At 46.8% G+C, this 18,203-nt stretch overlaps 1 protein-coding gene across 1 annotated transcript in view; it reads right to left on the bottom strand.

Annotated features, from left to right (window-relative positions):
* The window catches only part of HK2 (hexokinase 2), a 63,169-nt gene that overhangs the window by 24,000 nt on the left and 20,966 nt on the right, over positions 1-18,203 (bottom strand). The window contains exon 3 of the mRNA XM_021699257.1: positions 3,729-3,877. Within this exon, the coding sequence (XP_021554932.1) occupies positions 3,729-3,877 (149 nt within the window). The remainder of the gene's footprint in view (positions 1-3,728; positions 3,878-18,203) is intronic.

The raw sequence follows: 18,203 nt of genomic DNA on the forward strand, positions 1-18,203 counted from the left end.
CCCCCAGAGACAAAATTTACAGTATGCCCAAATTCCCAGCAGCTTCTTCCTGGTAGTTTAGTCAAAATGATGTTCAGTAAAAATAGTCTTTATCCAAAAAAGGGAAGTTGCAGAAGCTGTGTAAAGAGAGAAGGCCAATCATCAGAGATGAAGGGAGGGGGAGCTTAGGAAGGGGGAAAAGCAAAACGGTTTCCCTCATCCAGCCCCGATCCACCGCTCCCTTTCCAATTGTGCCGCCAACAAGAAGAGGCAATGAAGGGGTACTCAGTTATACAGTAGCCACTGGCCATCTGTGGTTATCTTAATCACTTGGAATCTTAAAAAATGTAACAGTCACTTCCTCAATCACACGAGCCATATTTCAAGTGTTCAATGCCACTGGTAGCTAGCTAGTAGCTAACATATTTGGAAGGGGCAGATACATTGGGAAAAGTTCTACTGGACAGTGCTCAGTTAGGAGAACCTACGCCTCTTTAAAAGCAGGGAAGAGGTGACCATCTGCTCCCTTAATTGGAAGACTATCTCCTCTTCTATTAGCTGATGTTCTAAGGATAAGATACTGGGAGAAAGAGCTAACACCTTCCTGCCATAAAAAGGCTCAAAGGGCACCATTTCATGAGGTTAGAAAAGGATTCCTTTTCCTTATTGGTCTGAGACTGCTCACTCCCCTTCCCACAAGATACACTTTAAACATCTAAAGTGGCTGCTATTACAATCTGTAATTCACTGCTCAAGTGGAAGTTCGTGTGCTAGAAGACAGATTTTATCCAGGGATCCATACTGCCCAAGTTCACAGATCTTCAGAAATCTTTGCAAGCTTAGGGCTTGGTGATTTGGTCTTGGTCTTAACTAAATTTTATGTTTAAAATCCATTTGTTTTCCTCCAATTAAAAGATTGACACCTATGATCCAAAAGAAAAGGAAAATATAGGGAAAAAGTAATTCCACCACTAAAATAGCCACTATAGGGGCGCCTGGGTGGTTCGGTCGGTTGAGCATCTGCCTTCAGCTCGGGTCAGGATCTCCGGGTCCTGGGATCAAGCCCCATGTCAGGCTCCCTGCTCAGCACAGAGTCTGCTTCTCCCTCTCCCTGGATACTCAACAAGTTCTGTTCTTCGGTTGGGAAGCTGACCAGAGACAAATTTTTTTTTTTTTTTTTAAGATTTTATTTATTTATTTGACAGAGAGAGACACAGCGAGAGAGGGAACACAAGTAGGGGGAATGGGAGAGGGAGAAGCAGGCTTCCCGCGGAGCAGGGAGCCCGATGCGGGGCTCAATCCCAGGACCCTGGGATCATGACCTGAGCCGAAGGCAGACGCTTAACCGACTGAGCCACCCAGGCGCCCCCCAGAGACAAAATTTACAGTATGCCCAAATTCCCAGCAGCTTCTGGGAGCTCGCTCTCTCTCTCAATAAGTAAATAAAATCTTAAAAAAAAAAAAAAAAATCTTTAAAAGGGCTACTGTGAATTTCCTTCCAGTCTTTTGACCAACTGCTTTCTGCTTTTAAGCACAGTATTCTTTCCCTTCCTTAGGGTGAAATAAACACCTATACTTTCTTCTAGTTTTCTTTATGTTTCATTTCTATATAGCAATTTTCCATTTATTCAAAACTTGTAAAATATCACAATAGCTTTATAGTTTCTTCCAGGTGGGTCTCACTTTTTTTTTTTTTTTTAATTTGGACTAACACATTGTTTATGTATACTGGAGCTATGTGACCACCCCCATAGAGCTAAAATCCCACAGTCTCAGGGACTTCACCTCCCTTGTTCAACCCCAGCATGAAAACAAGGAAAGCAAGCTTACCCTCAGAGCTGTCCCCAGGGACAAATAAAGACTCTAATGGCAGTCTCTCCCCCACATGTTCTCCTCTTGGTCTGAAATTCCCTTTTGAAGAGGGGGCCCAGTATGGTGAGAAGAACAGTACATCAGGAGTAAGAAGGCTCCACCCTTCTAAACCCTAAGGCCTAAAAGGTGACCACTTTGGCACGGCATCTTACTGGATTTCATGTCCTCTATTCGCTCTTTTATTGAGTACATGCTGGAGAGAAAATCAGCAAGGCTAGCCAGCACACAAGCTGGGAATCATCCCTACAGAAGTGCCATCATCCAGGAATGTCTTCAGTGATTCCAACCCATGGACAGATAAGCAGCTGAAGAAGGAACCGGAAGAACATCCCAAGGAAGGTTTTTGCAGAGCAGCCGAAAGGGGAGACCAGTCTCCCTGGACACCCAAGAGCAGAGAATCATGCCAGACCGGTGGCTGTCACCCACCAACTGGCCAGATACTTCTGGAGTGGTGGCAGGAAGTGTCCCCTCTGTAGGAGGGCTCTGCTGGGGGAACTCTTGAGAGAGCGAGAGCCCCCGAAGGGCCTGCACCACAGGACTTCATGTGTGCAGGGGCACAGTGCCTTCGGGGAGGGCCTACTACTCTGGAAGCAGGGGCAGGGAGTTGGGATCCAGGACCACCGTGTTTCCTAATTCCAGGACGTACCACTCACATGGACCACATCACACAGCCTACCTAGTGAACGGAGACCCAGGGAATTGTGCAAACACATCAATCTGGCTTCGTGTTGTGACTCTGACCCTTCCCACCCCTATGATCTAAGGCCAAGTCACTCAGTCTTTGAAAACCCAATTCGACATCTATAAAGTGAGATAACAGAGGCACTCAGCCTCATAGGGCCAGTGTGACGATAAAAAGAAGAAATGCAGGCAAAAAGCCTTTGCTCAGCCTGTCACACAACAGGTCATCATGTGTCAGCACCTCCTGAGGGTCACTCATCCACTTCAACACGTTATTACTTTCTGCGTGTCCTGGTGGTCCAGCTGTGTGGTAAGCCCGGGAGGGGACAGGCCGGGAATCTTTGATTCTCAGCAAGGGTCACTGCCCCACGCACAGGAGAAGCTCAATACATGTTTGGAGATTACCACAGTGCAATTCCCTCCTTTCTCCTTTTTTCCTGGCTATTACAGACAGGATTCTTACTTGGATTTCATATTTCTTCTCTATCCACTCCTTTTATTGTCTAGATGCTCTATTGGCCACAGACATATGGGGATGACTAAGCAGGATTCGGGGCAATGTGGAAGCACACGGTGCCAGATCCCCAAAGCTGGATTTTGATGTTTTCTCAATAAGCTTCCACCCCTGTGCGCAATGCCTCTTCTGTTTTAGATAGGCAAGAAGAGAAAGAGCAAATAACCACAAAGCTAAAGGGCCAAGTTCCATCTTCCTACGATGCTATGGTAACAAGTGTGAGACAGAGGGCTGCAGAACGACCACAGCAGCAGGTGGAAATATCAGACCACAACCATGTGTTCTGACCTGCCATTTGATGGCACCACGAAATTGCTATATAGAAATGAAACATAAAGAAAGGTGTCCAGCAGGGTGGGTCCGACCTCCCGATAGCAGGCTTTCGTCACTAATCAGCCTGTGCAAGCGAACCTCCAAAGACACAGCAAACCAAAACACCACCCGTTGCGGCCCATCCAGACCCTGGGGTCTCACACACATGCTCCCCGCTCTCTGGTCCGTGTGCACCTCTCCTGATGGAGGTGCCTCACTCAACCTCCAGGCACATAAAGGGATCACCAGGCAGGGAGAGGACAGAAAATCCGAGCCTCAGTCAGGGTCTCCCCCCTCCAGACCAGAGAAAGGGCCGCATCTGCGCCTGTGGGGCCCAGAGCCCCAGTGGCCCCTCTGAGGAGGGTCCTACCTGGGTGCCGCTGCCTCTCATGAGGTCCTCGGGGATGGCATAGATCTGGTTCTCCATCTCGACCTTCTGGAGCCCATTGTCTGTTACTCTTACCCGAAGCACACGGAAGTTTGTCCCTCCGAGGTCCAGAGCCAGGAACTCTCCGTGTTCTGCAGAGACAAGGGACTGCTATGAGTTCAGGAAAGAGAAGATCCTCCCAGAGGCCAAGACTTAAAACTCATGAGTCCCTCCATAAACACCAGTCACCTCCCAGTGATGGGGTGGCCAGTGGTTCTTACTTTTTACCACAGACATTTATGTATGGTCTGATTCTGTTTCTTCATGCTGAGCACTTTTATATTACTTTTAGAATTCACACAAACAATGACACAGTCCTACACCCAATTATGAGGTGCCTGCCCCCTCATAAGAGCTAAGTATTTCAGGGCTTTCAGCCAAGTCCCCATCAAGCTCAAGGGGCCCTTCAGGCCCTATCCCAGGAGTCCACACCTCAGTTTTGTTCTTCATGCCCCCAGGGACACCCAGCGCACAGCTATAGGCCTGTGGGCCCCTGGGCTTTCAGCCAAATAGTGGTCCCCATACAGAATTTACTTTTTAATAATGTCTGCATACAATGATGGCAATGTCTTGTGGCAGGATAAGAGGGTCATGTGATGAAGTGAACGAGGTCCAAATAGCTATAAATTAAGAGGCCTAGCAAACCAGCCAATCAGGTGCCTCCCAAAAAGATCCCAGGCTTATTAGAATGTGAGAGAATGCTGACCCAAAGGTATCCACTCAGCTGTTCCACTCAGACAGGCCCCAGAGCTGGGGTAGAGGGGGGACAGGGAGAGTCCACAAACACAAGTGGGTGAAGATCTTCAGGTGTCACCAGGAAGGCACTGTCCCTTCTCCCCAGGAAACAAGCAGTGTAGACAAGAAACATCCAGCTTCTAGACAATACAGCTGGCTGCAGGGACATGCTCCATTGTATGGCACGGAATAGAAGTGCTGAAGAGGCACAGAGGCCAGGCCAGGGCTGGGGGCTGGCGGGGCTGGCAAGGGCTCGGGGAGGTGGACTCACCCTCTCAGCAGTCTTCCCCTGCCAGCAAAGCTCCACCAGTTTTCCACAGCCCTGCCACACAATGTCTCGGAAGGATACGGTGTTATTTCCTGGGGAATTCACTTACTGGCACGTTTGTCAGCACTCAGCCAGTTTCCCACTGGGTGACCGGCCACTGAAGCTAAGGCGGCATGGACCAGCGGGGCAGGGGAACGCTCTGACCGAATGAGCCAACAAGGGTCCATTCTGCGCCCAGGCCCTCTGAGCAGCAGTAGCTGTTTGGCCCTGAGAAAAGCTCCTTGCGCCCAGCTCCCTGAGGGCACTACCCACAGCCTCTACAGTCCGGAGGGGCAACTTGGGGGAGAGGGCTGTCATCCAGCCAAGATTCTGTGGGACTTGCCTCCACACACCGTGGTCTGGTGGTGGCGACATACACAGCCTGGCCCTGGAGCCCACATTACCTTTGTCAGATATCTGGCCACATTCTGGCCGTGGCCAGTTCCTGAGGCTCAGCCGCCTCACCTCTGAAATGGGAACATCATTAACTCAGGTGGTTGTTGTGAGGCGAAAAACTAGACAATGTGCCTCAACTACCCAACACAGTGCCAAGAACTTAGGACACACTCCGGAAGTACTAGAAACGATCCATCCAGGCACCCACTCACAATCCAGTCCCCACACTGGAGTCCTCTGGGCTCACAGTTAGGGCCGCCTCTCAGACTGAAAAGCAAAATCACCCTCACCAGCGGGGACTGAAGGAACCTGTCCAAGAAAAGTCACTGGCATCTGCCCCAGTGACTTCAGTGTTCCTCCGCAGGGGCGCTAATTCCCTGTCCCCTCCCTGACATCTGGAGAGCCTCCCAACCCCACTAGCTACAGGTGCTCGAGAGTTGGAGGAACCTCAACCCCACGGGGTGTGACTCGGCCCTTCTCGTGGCCATAGGCAACTTTTCCAGGCACTCTAGTTCTGAGCCTCTCCTGGTAGTGGGAACCCAGCCAGACCGCAGGAAAAGCTATGTGGTGGTTGTCATGGGGGATGAAAAGGAAAATCAAAGACGAACTGCCTGCCTCAGCACTCTGCAGCCTAGGACACACACAATGCGCTGAATCGGCGACCACAGGGGTCATGATTCAAGGCCAGCCCGGTCTCCGTTCCCAGGAAGGAATATCATCCCTTGCTTTCTTTTCAGACTCCACCGGAACAGACATTTCTCTCGGCATCCCTCCTGCCCGGCACCCCCATCTGCAAACACACAAGATCACAATTACCACAGCCTAGGACTGGATGCTTTCCAGGGTCTAGTATCTCTGGGGCAGGCCCAGCACCATGACTCCTAGAGCTAAATCCTAAGGTGACCCTCCTTGGGACAGTGGACAGACCCTTCTCCTGGTGCCCAGCTCCACATCGTGCATGAGAGGCCCCTGTAGAGCAGGGGTGAAGAGCTGGGCCTTCAGTGATGGGCAAACAGGCTTTGATTTGAATTCCAGCTCAGCTGCTTCACTACCTATGTGGCCTCTGAGCATGTCACCTCCCCTGTAGAACAGGGCCCATAATACTGACTTCTCCCAGGGGTCATGAAGCTGACACGAAATACAGAACATATTATGTGTGAATATGTAGGCTCATAGTAAGCCGTCAATAAACGGCTACTGTCCACTCTTTCCCCTTTGGTTGTTATGTAATTCTTCTCAGACCCTCCAATCCCCACCTACACCTACTCGTTGTGCAAGTCCCACCTCTACTGTGAACCTTCCAGGACATTCCAGAAGCCCAGGGCAGACAGCGTGGGAGTGTGTGATGGGGCGTGAAGGAGCATCACATCTATGGGCCTGGGACTACCAAACTGGACTGGTGGGAGAAAGGCTCTGGGGCAGGAAAACGTGCTTACGGTAGGTTTCTTAAGAAAGTGCACAGCCATGTGACAGAGGACCCAGTGAGGTCCAGAGAGATCATTCTGCTGAATTATGGCTGCTATCTGAGGCAACATTTTAAGAAAACACCTCCTATTGCATTTGCTCATTGATGGTTCATTTGTTACAATGTTTGAGTACCAATCAATTTATCATGTGAGACCATCAGATCAGAGGTAAGGTCTCTTTCATGGTTGAGTATGCTGTTATGTCTGGAACACAATTTAACTTTCTAAAAGTAGTAAAATATAAACATCGGATTCCTTAAAAAGCTCAAACAATACAAAAGTGGGAAAAATTAAAAGCAAATCTCTCTTTTCTTCTCCACACACCAAAAATAATCATTATTAATGTTTCTTGTGTGTCCTTAGGCACATTTATTTTATAAAGACAGCAGAGGCTCTTAACAGACACATCCAGAGAAAGGAGTTGGAATTGCTGGTTCCTAGGATGTATGCTTTTAATTTGGAAGACATTGCCTAAAAGTTCATGCCTGAAAGTTCTCAACGATTTCCCCACAAACCAACAGCTGAGTTTTGTTCTCACCAAGGTCTCATGTTATGTGGCAATTAATCTTTGCCAACCCCCTTGCTCAAAGTGGTATCTCATTTTTTAAACTGGGTTTCCTTCTATTGTGTAAGGTTACACATTTTGAATTGTTGACTGGCCTTTTGAATTCCTTGTTCTGTGAACTTCCTATTCACATCTTTTGCCTTTTTAAATAATACATTCAGGGACACCTGGGTGGCTCAGTCGGTTAAGCGTCTGCCTTCAGCTCAGCAGGGAGCCTGCTTCTCCCTCTGCCTCTGCTGCTCCCCCTGCTTGTGCTCTCTCTGACAGATAAATAAAATCTTTTTTAAAAAAACACACATTCATTACTTTAACTACCTAAAAGAGCTCTTTGCATATTAGAGAAAATAGTCTTATTGGTTATATATTTACTATCATTTTTTCCAGTTGAATGTCTGTCTTTTTACTTTGTAGTACTTTTGCCATGCAGAAACATTTAATTTTTATGTTGTCAAAATATTTATGGTTTCTGGATTTTATGTTGTATCTGTACAAATTCTAAAGATTACATGAGTTTGCCACCTTTCCTAACTCTCCCCAATTCCTCCTGAATGTGGCCACCACCACTGCTAAAATGAAGGAAGCAAAGTTTCAAAGTGTAATGGAAAGACCAAATTCATCTATTTTCTTTTTTGTTGTTGTTGTTTAAGGCCCCACCCCCACCCCGCCTCTCCCTTGGGGAAGTCAAGTCACCCCACTAAGGGCACCCAGCTACTCACTGCACGGCCGCCATTTTGGGGTAAATTGGCCCAGATGGGCGGGCCCCTCCCTGCATAAAATTCAGCTGTGGAGAATGCAGGCATCGATCCCACTAGCTCTCACATGCTAAGCAAGTGCTCTACCATTTGAGCTAATTCCCCAGCTCCCATTTTCTAGATTTTTTAATGGGACTTTTTTTGGAAAACGAAGCCCAAAACCCTGTCTTCATCTCTCTCGTCCCTGGGACAGAGTTCCGACTTCCATCACTGGCATCTGGATTACTGTGGTAATAAAACAATGGAAAGAGGCAGGTGTGGGGAGGTTTAGTTTTTGAGGGCCCAACACGTAGGTGTTTTTATTGGAAGAAAAGCATTTGTTAAGTGATGGTCACTTTGTTCATAAGCATTATCTCATCAATCTTAAGCAACCGTATGGGGCATCATAATACCAATTTTCCAGATGAAAAAATCCAAGACTCAGGTCAAGTAATTGAAACCAAGATTCAAATTCAGGTCTGGTTCTCCAGCAAAGTTTTCTACTGTGATGAGCAAGGAGGCTCCTCATGGGAAAGTTATAAATCCTCAAATAAGGAATTCTTCATTAACAATGCCAAGAGCATAAAGTGCAGAGGTCACCAGCAGGCTCCAAGCTGGCCTGGGTGGCAGAGGAAGTGACACTGTGGTTTAGAAGTTCAGTCATCTGGTTTAAGGTCACACAGGGGTAAATGACTGCTGGGTTTGAACCAAGTACATCTGACCCCAAAGCCCATGCCTATCCCACAGCACCACACCCATGTCTCTTGTTCCTGGAAGGTAAGGAGGGCCTGGCACAGAATCTAGAATGAGGCAAATAAGGCATAAAGTGGTGAAAAAGAAAGCAAAGACGCCCTAATCTTTATCAGTAACTGCAGTCTGTCCCTCCCTCCCCCAGGCCTACTGGATGGCCAAGAGCTCTGAGACATGAGTGGGTGGTGGCAGACACACATCCACTGGATGGAGGTGACATGCCCTCCTCCCCCAGGAGCCCAGGACCTTTAAAGCTTGTTGATCGCCTTTTTTGGTAGCCACAAATCGCTGCCATCTCCCACAATCACATGGAACCTCTGTTCCCACCAAGCCCTCTCTGCCAAAGGTCCTCCTCATTAAAAGCATCCCCCCCCCAAAACCAGACAAGAGAAGGGGTACCAACCCTCTTCTACAAGAAAGCAAAGACTCAACCCAGCACTGCCAGCCCACAGTTAAGAGGAACAGGCAAGAGGAGCATTAGGTCATGCTACCTTCCATCAAATTGCCCAACAGTTAAGATCCAAGTTGTTCTGTCTGGCGGAGTGTGTTTGCTGACTCATTTCCCATCCTGGACTACCATTCTGCCCACTTTTGGTGAGGCTCTTATCAAATACATAAGGTCAGCAAGATAAAAGGGTTTCAATTTCTTCTGGGAATTCACCTGTCTCGGGGAAAGGCTGAGGAGGACTAGAATGGCATTAGACTGGCCGCCTGAACATGACAGTCACCGTAAGGTTCGTCGATGAGACATCAGTAATGGGTCTGAGCAGCCCGTAACTTCAGCATTGTTAATAACGCAGAAGTAAGTGGCCTGCACCTGGCAAGGTCCACGCAATTTTTGAGGAAGGAGAGGCAAGGGCCAGTTGGATTTTCTAGCAGGATCTATTTTCAATCATTAGGTACTTGCCACTAATTAAAATAGCTCACCACCTGTTCCTTCCATCCGGTACTTGGAGCTCAAAGAGTGACTTACAAACAGGTTGGGTCTCGTTTTGTGTTTTGAAGCAGCAGTGCCCTTCGTCAAAGGCAACTACTTTCAAAAGGGGCAGCGCCCTGCCTGTTCAAGGTTGGAGCCAGGGCCCGGCCCCCCCGCCCCAAAACTTTTTCAGAACAGGCTCTAGGAGCCTCTTTTTGAACAAGAGGCTTTTATTCAGTGTTCCCGGAGTTCTGGGGATCCTTGCAGGTGGCAAGGTCTGCTATTCTTGAGTTAAGGAAGGCCAGTTAAGGCACAACCTCACCTCCCACCTCCTCACTTCCAATTTTATATCTTTCCCTTACCGTTACTGTCTTAGATAATGGGGTTCTACATAAGATTTCATTCTGTTTAAAGCTGGGAATGGGATCCACTACTAAAGAAAATGTTTTTTTTTTAAAAATCACTATTTTAAAGAGTCAAACACAGAATCTATTCTAGGACCTGCCAACAAAATATTTCGCATTCTGCAATCAGCTATTTCAACACTGAGCACCGAACATAGTACTAAGAGCTTCTCGGCTAACTGCTGCTGTATGCAAACCCAGTCCCTGACCAGACGGTGAGAAAGGGAGCACTTAGATGCACAGTGGCGAGCCCATGATAGAAGGAATGACTGGTTTTGCTCGGACAAGGAAGAGTTCTAGCCAGGTCTGAATGCTGGTATGAAGTTGCCAGATAGGGAGAAGGGGACATATATACGGGTATGGAAGTTTATGGCGTGTTCAGGAGTGGCTGCAACGTAGGGCTCCTACAACACGCTACCTGCATGTAGCAAATGTCCATGCCAAGGACTCTGGATTTTAAGCACAGGGTCAGCTTTGTTTTCAAGAGGGCTTTAGTAGCACTGTGGATGATGAGTCTAGTGCCAGGGACGCTGGTGAGGAGGACGCTGTGAGATAGTCGGGCCAAGCAGTGATGAAGCCCTGGGTTCTAGGGCCATGTATGGTGGTCAGCCACCCCAGTTTGCCCAAGACCAACATGGGACTCTCAGTGCTTTAAAGTTAGAGAGTCCCAGGCACACCAGGATGGCTGGTCACCCCAGGGCCATGTTAGATCCAACCATAAGGACATCACCGCTCATCACCTAATGCCAGAGGCATGGAGCCTCAAACTTTGAGGTAGGTCAAAGACACATACCCTACTATCACATCCAGTTCCTAAGTGGCCCTTTAATAATTCAATGCCCCCAAAGGGACTAGCACCTGCCTGCCCTGCCACAGCAGGGACATTTCCAGGGGCCCCAGATGACTGCACCGAACATTCCAATCTTCCTCCCCAGAGTAGCTCTGGGTTGGAGACCTTGTTTATCCTTTAGTTTTCCAACGCGTGCTAGCTAGCACACTGCAAGAGACTGCCCTAAGATTGTATGGCATGGACTCCAAATAAGAGGACTCAAAAGAGAAATCTGCAGGTCCTGGATAGGTAATCCAGCAAAACTACCTTTGGCAGACACAGGCTTTGAGGCACGTATTTCCCGTGTACTTGGAATCGCTCGCCACCGCCACGTCTGGTGGCCTCTTTTTAAGCTCCAAGATCCCAGCTACTCCATTAGAATACAATGCTGGTCTCCACTCAGGAGCTCAGAAATAAAGTAACTCCATGTCATTAAAGGTATCAAATCACAGTTAATGCTAGTGTCTAATACAGTCAAGGAACGGGGTAATCGGATCTTCTACGACGTTGGCCTTCTAATCATTTTAAGCAATAGGATGCCAAATGCCAAAATATAAAACTAGACAAAAACAGAGCTGCTCCCACTGAAAGAAGGGGGCTGGAGCACAATTAACACATTGTTAAGTGCCCCCAAAGCTCCCAGAACACCATCGGAAAGCACCATCCCGGTGTTTTGATACTCAAGAAGTGTTTAAGCTCAAAATATGTGCCAATCACAGAAGTGTTTACATTCGCTCCACCGATGTGAAACCACTCTTCAAAGGATTAAAACATGTTTCAATCCGTTGGGTGTGTTCAGATTTTCAGGCAGGCCTACCAGGAGTTCAAATCCTGTTTCAGTATGAATCAGCCGTACCATTTCAGGTAAGTTACTAGAAATGTCCAGTTTCATCATCTGTTAAAAGGGAATAGTAATGACCTCTCTAGCCAGCACCTCCCCTCCACTCCCCACGGCTCGGGGACACAAACACGAGTGTGCACGCACACACACACACACAGTGTCCCGCCAAGATTCAATGCAATGAATGTGTAAGGTGTTTGGCACAATGCCAGGTACATGTAAATGTTTAATAAATTCTAGCTACTACTATAAGGAAGCCACTTATCAATACAATCTTTGGTTTATACTGTCGGTGTCATATAAATCCACTAACTTGCTTGTGTGCTGGTTATTGATCTATCTCCACTGCACGCCTGTTAACAGATATAATGCTGAGCAACCAAAATAAGGGCTCCTTTTGGGTTTTACTAGCCTCTGCGCAACCCTAGCAGCCTAGTCTCTCTTTACATTGTGCGCTTACATGACATGACTGGGTACCATTCTGTAACCATTTGATCTGTGTAAAGCCTTATCTCCCCCAGGACAATTTTCATTCTTCCAAGGTGGGGCACAAGGCATTTTTAAGCATACTGCTTCCCCACAGAGGACCAGCCTTGGTGGGGACTCTGTGGAACCAAACTGAAGAGACAGGCCTGAGTTACTAGCCGAAGAATGAATGCACTGTGCTAACAGGGGGCAGAGGGGCTGAGCGGGTGGCAGAGAAACCCAAAATGCACCTTTCGTGGTATGGCTAAGCACCCAGGCATTGACAGCCAGCAGGTGGGCTTAAAATCAAGCACTTCCATTGGCTCACCATGTGACTTCGGGCAAGATGCCTAATCAAACAAATCTGGTTTTTCTATAAAATGGGGTTCATAGTGCCTACCACTGGGTCACTGTCAGAATTAATGACATTGCTCAAAGACAGTGCTCAGCACAGCAGTTGGCATTTAATAAACCTACAGTTTGTCATTATCACCATCATCATCATCATCATCATCCCCTGCTCTCTTGGGAGTTCTGCCTGCCTAGATGGTAGAGATATACTCACCTGTGAAAATAATCCACAATTCAAGAGAAGTGGGGAAGTATCAAATGATCAATACAGCAAAGCCTTCAACTCACTGGGCCTTACAATAGGCATCTTTATATCTAAACAATCTTGTTGAGATAAAGACACCACAAAGATACTTTATTTGTAAAGTGGAAATTGCAACTGGAATATTAGTAGATTCTCAGTTGGGTTGTACTTGAGCTTCTTATTTTAATGGTACCAGGCAAACCCCTATCTGTGATGTATTTAAAAGGTGATAATCCAATTTGCTCTAGAAACTTTCGTTCAGCAACACGAGTGGATGTAAATTACGAATGTTATAGCCATGGAGTTAGGACTTCCTCTGCTTAAATCCTTAAACTTTTCAACTCTTCACCTCTGCCATTCACTGGCCTTGTGTGACCTTGGCAATCACCCACTTCCTTTGGCCTCAGCTGCCTTACTTTTACACTGGAATGTCTCTCTTAAAGAGTTTGGGGGGGGGGGCGGCGCCTAGGTGGCTCAGTCATTAAGTGTCTGCCTTTGGCTCAGGTCATAACCCCAGGGTCCTGGGACCGAGCCCCGCATCGGGCTCCCTGCTCAGCAGGAAGCCTGCTTCTCCCTCTCCCACTCTCCCTGCTTGTGTTCCTGCTCTCACTATCTCTCTCTCTGTCAACTAAATAAAATCTTAAAAAAAAAAAAAAGTTTGCGTGGGGAAAAAAACCAGATTATTTATGTAAATCGCCTAGCATAGACATCGTGGGTGCTCATTAAATAGTGCCAATTATTCCTGCGTTTACTCTTCGGATAGAACTGTTCTGTCCTCTGAGAGCCGGATGGGTCCCTGTGATATATGTGGTAGGCCCGCTGATGGGACTGTGGCTGGAGCGGGCACCACGATTAGACACACAGCCATGCCTTAGGGCAGGGCTGCCTACGGAGAGGTCAGAGAAGGAGGGGTTCCTGGCAGATAGAAACAAATGCTTTCTTTATTCAACTCTGCACCACAAAAACCCAGAAGAAGGTAGAGGAAGGGTACAGACAAAAATATCGGTGAGGATAAGGGGCAAGCGGCACTCTCACACTGTTGGTGGGAGTGTAAAATATAAAACGGAATGGTTCAATCACTTTGGAAAAAAGTCTGGCAGTTTCTTATAATAAAATACACACCAAACTTTATGACCTAGAAATTCCACTCCTAGTTTTTACCCAAGAAAATGAATGCATGAGTCCATGAAGAGGCTTGTGCACAAATGTCTAAAGCAGCTTTAGTCCTAATGGGTGAAAACTGGAAACAGCCCAGGTGTCCATCAATATGCATCTCATATAGGCTTCCAAACATACCATGAAATCAGCAACCAAAAGGAACGAACTACCGATATACACAACCTGGATAAAGCTCAGAGTATAATGGATAGATGAAGCCTTGCATAAAGAGTAAATACCCTATGACTAGATTTGTGGAACGTTATTCAACAGGCAAAACTCATACACATGGAAAATTTAAAAGTGATTGCTTCTGGCGGTCAGGGATTGCCTGGGAAGGGGCACAAGGGAACTTTCTGGGCTGGAGGTAATGCGTTCTCTCTTGATGGGGGTTGTATTAAATATATACACTGTATTAAAACTGTACGTTATTTGTCAACTCATCGGATGATACTTATAATTTGTCATCTCACTGTATGTCAATTTTATATTAAAAAGAAAACAAATATTGAAATCTAGTTAGTAATGTGCATACTGAAATTTTGGGGTTGAAATAAACTGATTTCTGTAATTTACTTTGCAAATGCATCAAATAAAACAAGATGCACTGATGGGTAGAAGGATGGAGGAGTGTGGTAAAGCAAATTTAGTAACATATCAATGTAGAAGAATCTGGATAGTCTGTACGTGGATGTCCATTATACAATTCTTTCAACTTTTTGAAACTGAGGGGGTGGGGGAGGCAGAGAAAGGGGGAAGATTTTTTTTATATACCCCGAATGACAGCCATCTGATATGCTTAATGGTATATTTTTTAAGATGTTATTTATTTATTTGAGGGGGGGAGAGCAACAGAGCACCAGCAGGTGGGGGAGAGGGAGAAGCAGACTCCCCGCCGAGCAAGGAGCCCGACGCAGGGCTCGATCCCAGGACCCTGAGATCACCACCCGAGCCAAAGGCAGACGCTCAACTGACGGAGCCAGGCAGGCACCCCAGCCGTCTGATATTCTTGGCCCATCTACATATATTTCATTTTTATCTGTGCCAACTACATTTCTGTGCACAGATGGTCCACACAATCTATGAAGTGTGGCTATTTTAGAATCAGCGGCCATGGGCTCTGTGTCCACTGACATTCCCTTCCTGCTCACAGACTGCAAACCAAGATTTGAAGGTTCATTTTCCTTCAGTGTAATGGAGGCCTCCGTCATAAATGGATGGCCTGAAGCTTCCTGAAGTCCCTCCCACACTTTCTACCAGGATTTTCATTACCATTAGACAGCTGGAACCCATCGAAACAAGAGTTGGAACCTGGTCCTCGCTCCAAAACGCAGGGCCTCTGGGGATGGGGATGAACCCTCACAGCCACTCCCTCCAAAAGGAAGGACCTGGAAGGCTTACTCGCCCTCTCTCAGTGAACTTGGTGCTGGCCGTGGCTCTTGCCGAGGTGACTTGTGGTTATCACAGGACTGTGTTTACAGAACACATGAGAAGGGCACATATTTGCTTTTCCCTTAATTCTTGGGCCTCCAGCCCCTTAATGGTTCCTCTTTTTACAAATGAGGAAACTGAGGATCAGGGTGTACATGAACTGCTCCTAAGCACACAGTTTGAATTCAACCCCATTTAATCTAGCATTCTGATCCTCACCCCTCCCGACACTGCCCTGAAACCACCTCCCATCCCCACCAAGAAGAAGCCAATTTTACAAACGCCCATCTAGGACAAAACTGGGTGAGGAGCTTTTAAGGCAGCAGCGTTCACAGGGCAAGCTGGAAAAAAATTCAGTGGCTCTTGACCAGCAGCTTCTGAAAATGAACAGACAGCAATATATCTGACTGAACCACATGCAAGAATAGACATTGGTCCCTGAAACTTGTTTCAGCTGTATATAAATATTTATACATGGGTGTTTCTTGGTGTAAGCATGCAGTCCAGAAAAGTTAGAAAGCCACTGATTTAAAGATTAAGTCACTCTATATCAGAGATTTAGAGCCGAGATTTAATTTCCCAGATTCAAGAAGAAATGCTGGAAAGGAATGGGCTGAGGAAGGTACTCGTGGAAAAGGCATCACTTGAGCAAAGACCCCTAGCCTTCTGTGGGAGAGACACATAACCCCCAGTAGCAGCAAAGAACCCAGGCTGACAACTAACAAAATATAAAATTGAAAGCCTTGATATTGACCATTTTAAATTACATCCCCTCATACTCCCCTCCCCAAGTTCAGTTTCCTTTCTTAATTTTCCAAGAGCAATTCCTATCATTCATCTTGGATATATATTCCAGTTTAGATCCTAATAAATTTTACGATGTGTGTATGCCCATAAGCAATGCACAGCATTGTTTGAGTGATTTTTAAGTTACATCCAGCTACTAGGAGGTACCAGTCCTTCCCCAATGTTTCACACATTGTTTTTAAGATGTATCCATATTAATATACACACATTCATGTAACACGCTGCATAGTATCCCTCCACAGGGATAGTCCATAAACGGTTTCCAATAGTCTGTCATTATAAGCAACAATGTTATGAACATTCTTGAACAGCCCTCCTTGGTTCATAAGGGAATCTGCTCTAGTTACAATATAGCCCGAGGTAGTATTACGGAGTTGCCATATACGTATACCTTCCACTTTACTAGTCATCGCCAACCTCATGTACCAGGAAAACTACTACTAATAGTTCAGTGTGTGTCCTTGAGACTTTATATACCTGTAGCTACATATATATACATGAGTTTACAGAGTATGAATGTAGGTAAATCTATCTCGTGCTTTATAATGGGTTGCAGAGGACCGTTTTCTGCATGAATTGACCGGTGCCCAACTGATGGACATTAAGGACTATGCCTCCATCACAGTATTTCAAAGAATTTTTTTTGTGCATAAATAAGCAGCACACTGGTTCTAGTACACATGCAGAACAGACTGGGACTCCCAGACCCACCTCTTCATTGTACAAAGGAGAACACACTGCGTCCCAGAGAGCTAGGGTGAGTTGCTGGCCCAAGGACCCCAGCAAGGGAGAAATGAAGGGGCTGAGGGCTGGGGTTCCTACACTTGGGGCACTTGCTCTGCTTAAGGGAATAAAGCATTCCAGTACACATTATTCCTTTCACATACCATCCCCAGTTACCCTCTAGGATTTGACATTATAAAGAGGTACTCTGGGGGCGCCTGGGTGGCTCAGTTGGTTAAGCGACTGCCTTCGGCTCAGGTCGTGATCCTGGAGTCCCGGGATCGAGTCCCGCATCGGGCTCCCTGCTCAGCGGGGAGTCTGCTTCTCCCTCTGACCCTCCCCCCTCTCATGCTCTCTCTCTATCTCATTCTCTCTGTCTCAAATAAATAAATAAAATCTTTAAAAAAAAAAATAAAATAAAATAAAGAGGTACTCTGTGTATCACCAAAGTCATGCAAAATCTCCCTGTGTCTGTGTGCAAAGGAGATCAAGCAAAAAGTCTTGCCCCAGACCCCTCTGCCCCAGAAGGCTGCAGGAGTCGGCCTCCGGCTCCCACCTCGGTCCAGGCAACTCACATTCACAGAGGCTAAATGCTCCTTTGTGGTTCCACCCTGGGACGCAGACAGGATCCCAGGACCCCAGCCTGAGGTCACAGAAGAAAATTCAATGACCACACAGCACAGTAATCAGTGCAAACTCTAAGAGGCAAAGGGGGGCGTGCAGGGCTCCAATCTCAGGAAGGCAGCGAGAATGTGAAAAGCTGGCCCCATGCCTAGTTCTCAACAAATGTATTCACCTACTGAAGCCAGACACCCAGCCCCACATTTCAAACGCTTGCAGCTGCGCTCAGACCATGTGCTCTGATGCTGAGGGCACAGGCTCACGCGTGCACGCACACACATAATGGGCCGGGTGCGGTCTTGATGCCTGACCTTTGGCATACATGAGTTTGAATCCTGACTCAGCCTCTCATTAGCCGTGTGACCTTAGGCAAGAATTTGACCATCCAAGCTTCAAATTCCTCCTCTTAAAAAAAAAATTTTTTTTTTTAAATGTAGATAAAATTGGTACTTCCCTTATCGGGTTTTATGAAAAGTAAATGAGTTACTGCACATAGGTGCTCAGAAAAGCTCTTAGACCATAAAAATGTAGTAGACACTTGGGGTACTTGCCTGGTGCTGATGCCTGAAATAAAACAATGTCCCTGGCCTTAAGGAGCTAGTAAATTTATGAGAATGTCAAATAAAAACAGTAGAAGCGGGTGTGGCCGCCAGTCAGAGGGAGTGGTAGGTACAGTAA

This window comes from Neomonachus schauinslandi, chromosome 10 (genome assembly GCF_002201575.2).
Source record: "Neomonachus schauinslandi chromosome 10, ASM220157v2, whole genome shotgun sequence".
Classification (NCBI taxonomy): Eukaryota; Metazoa; Chordata; class Mammalia; order Carnivora; family Phocidae; genus Neomonachus; species Neomonachus schauinslandi.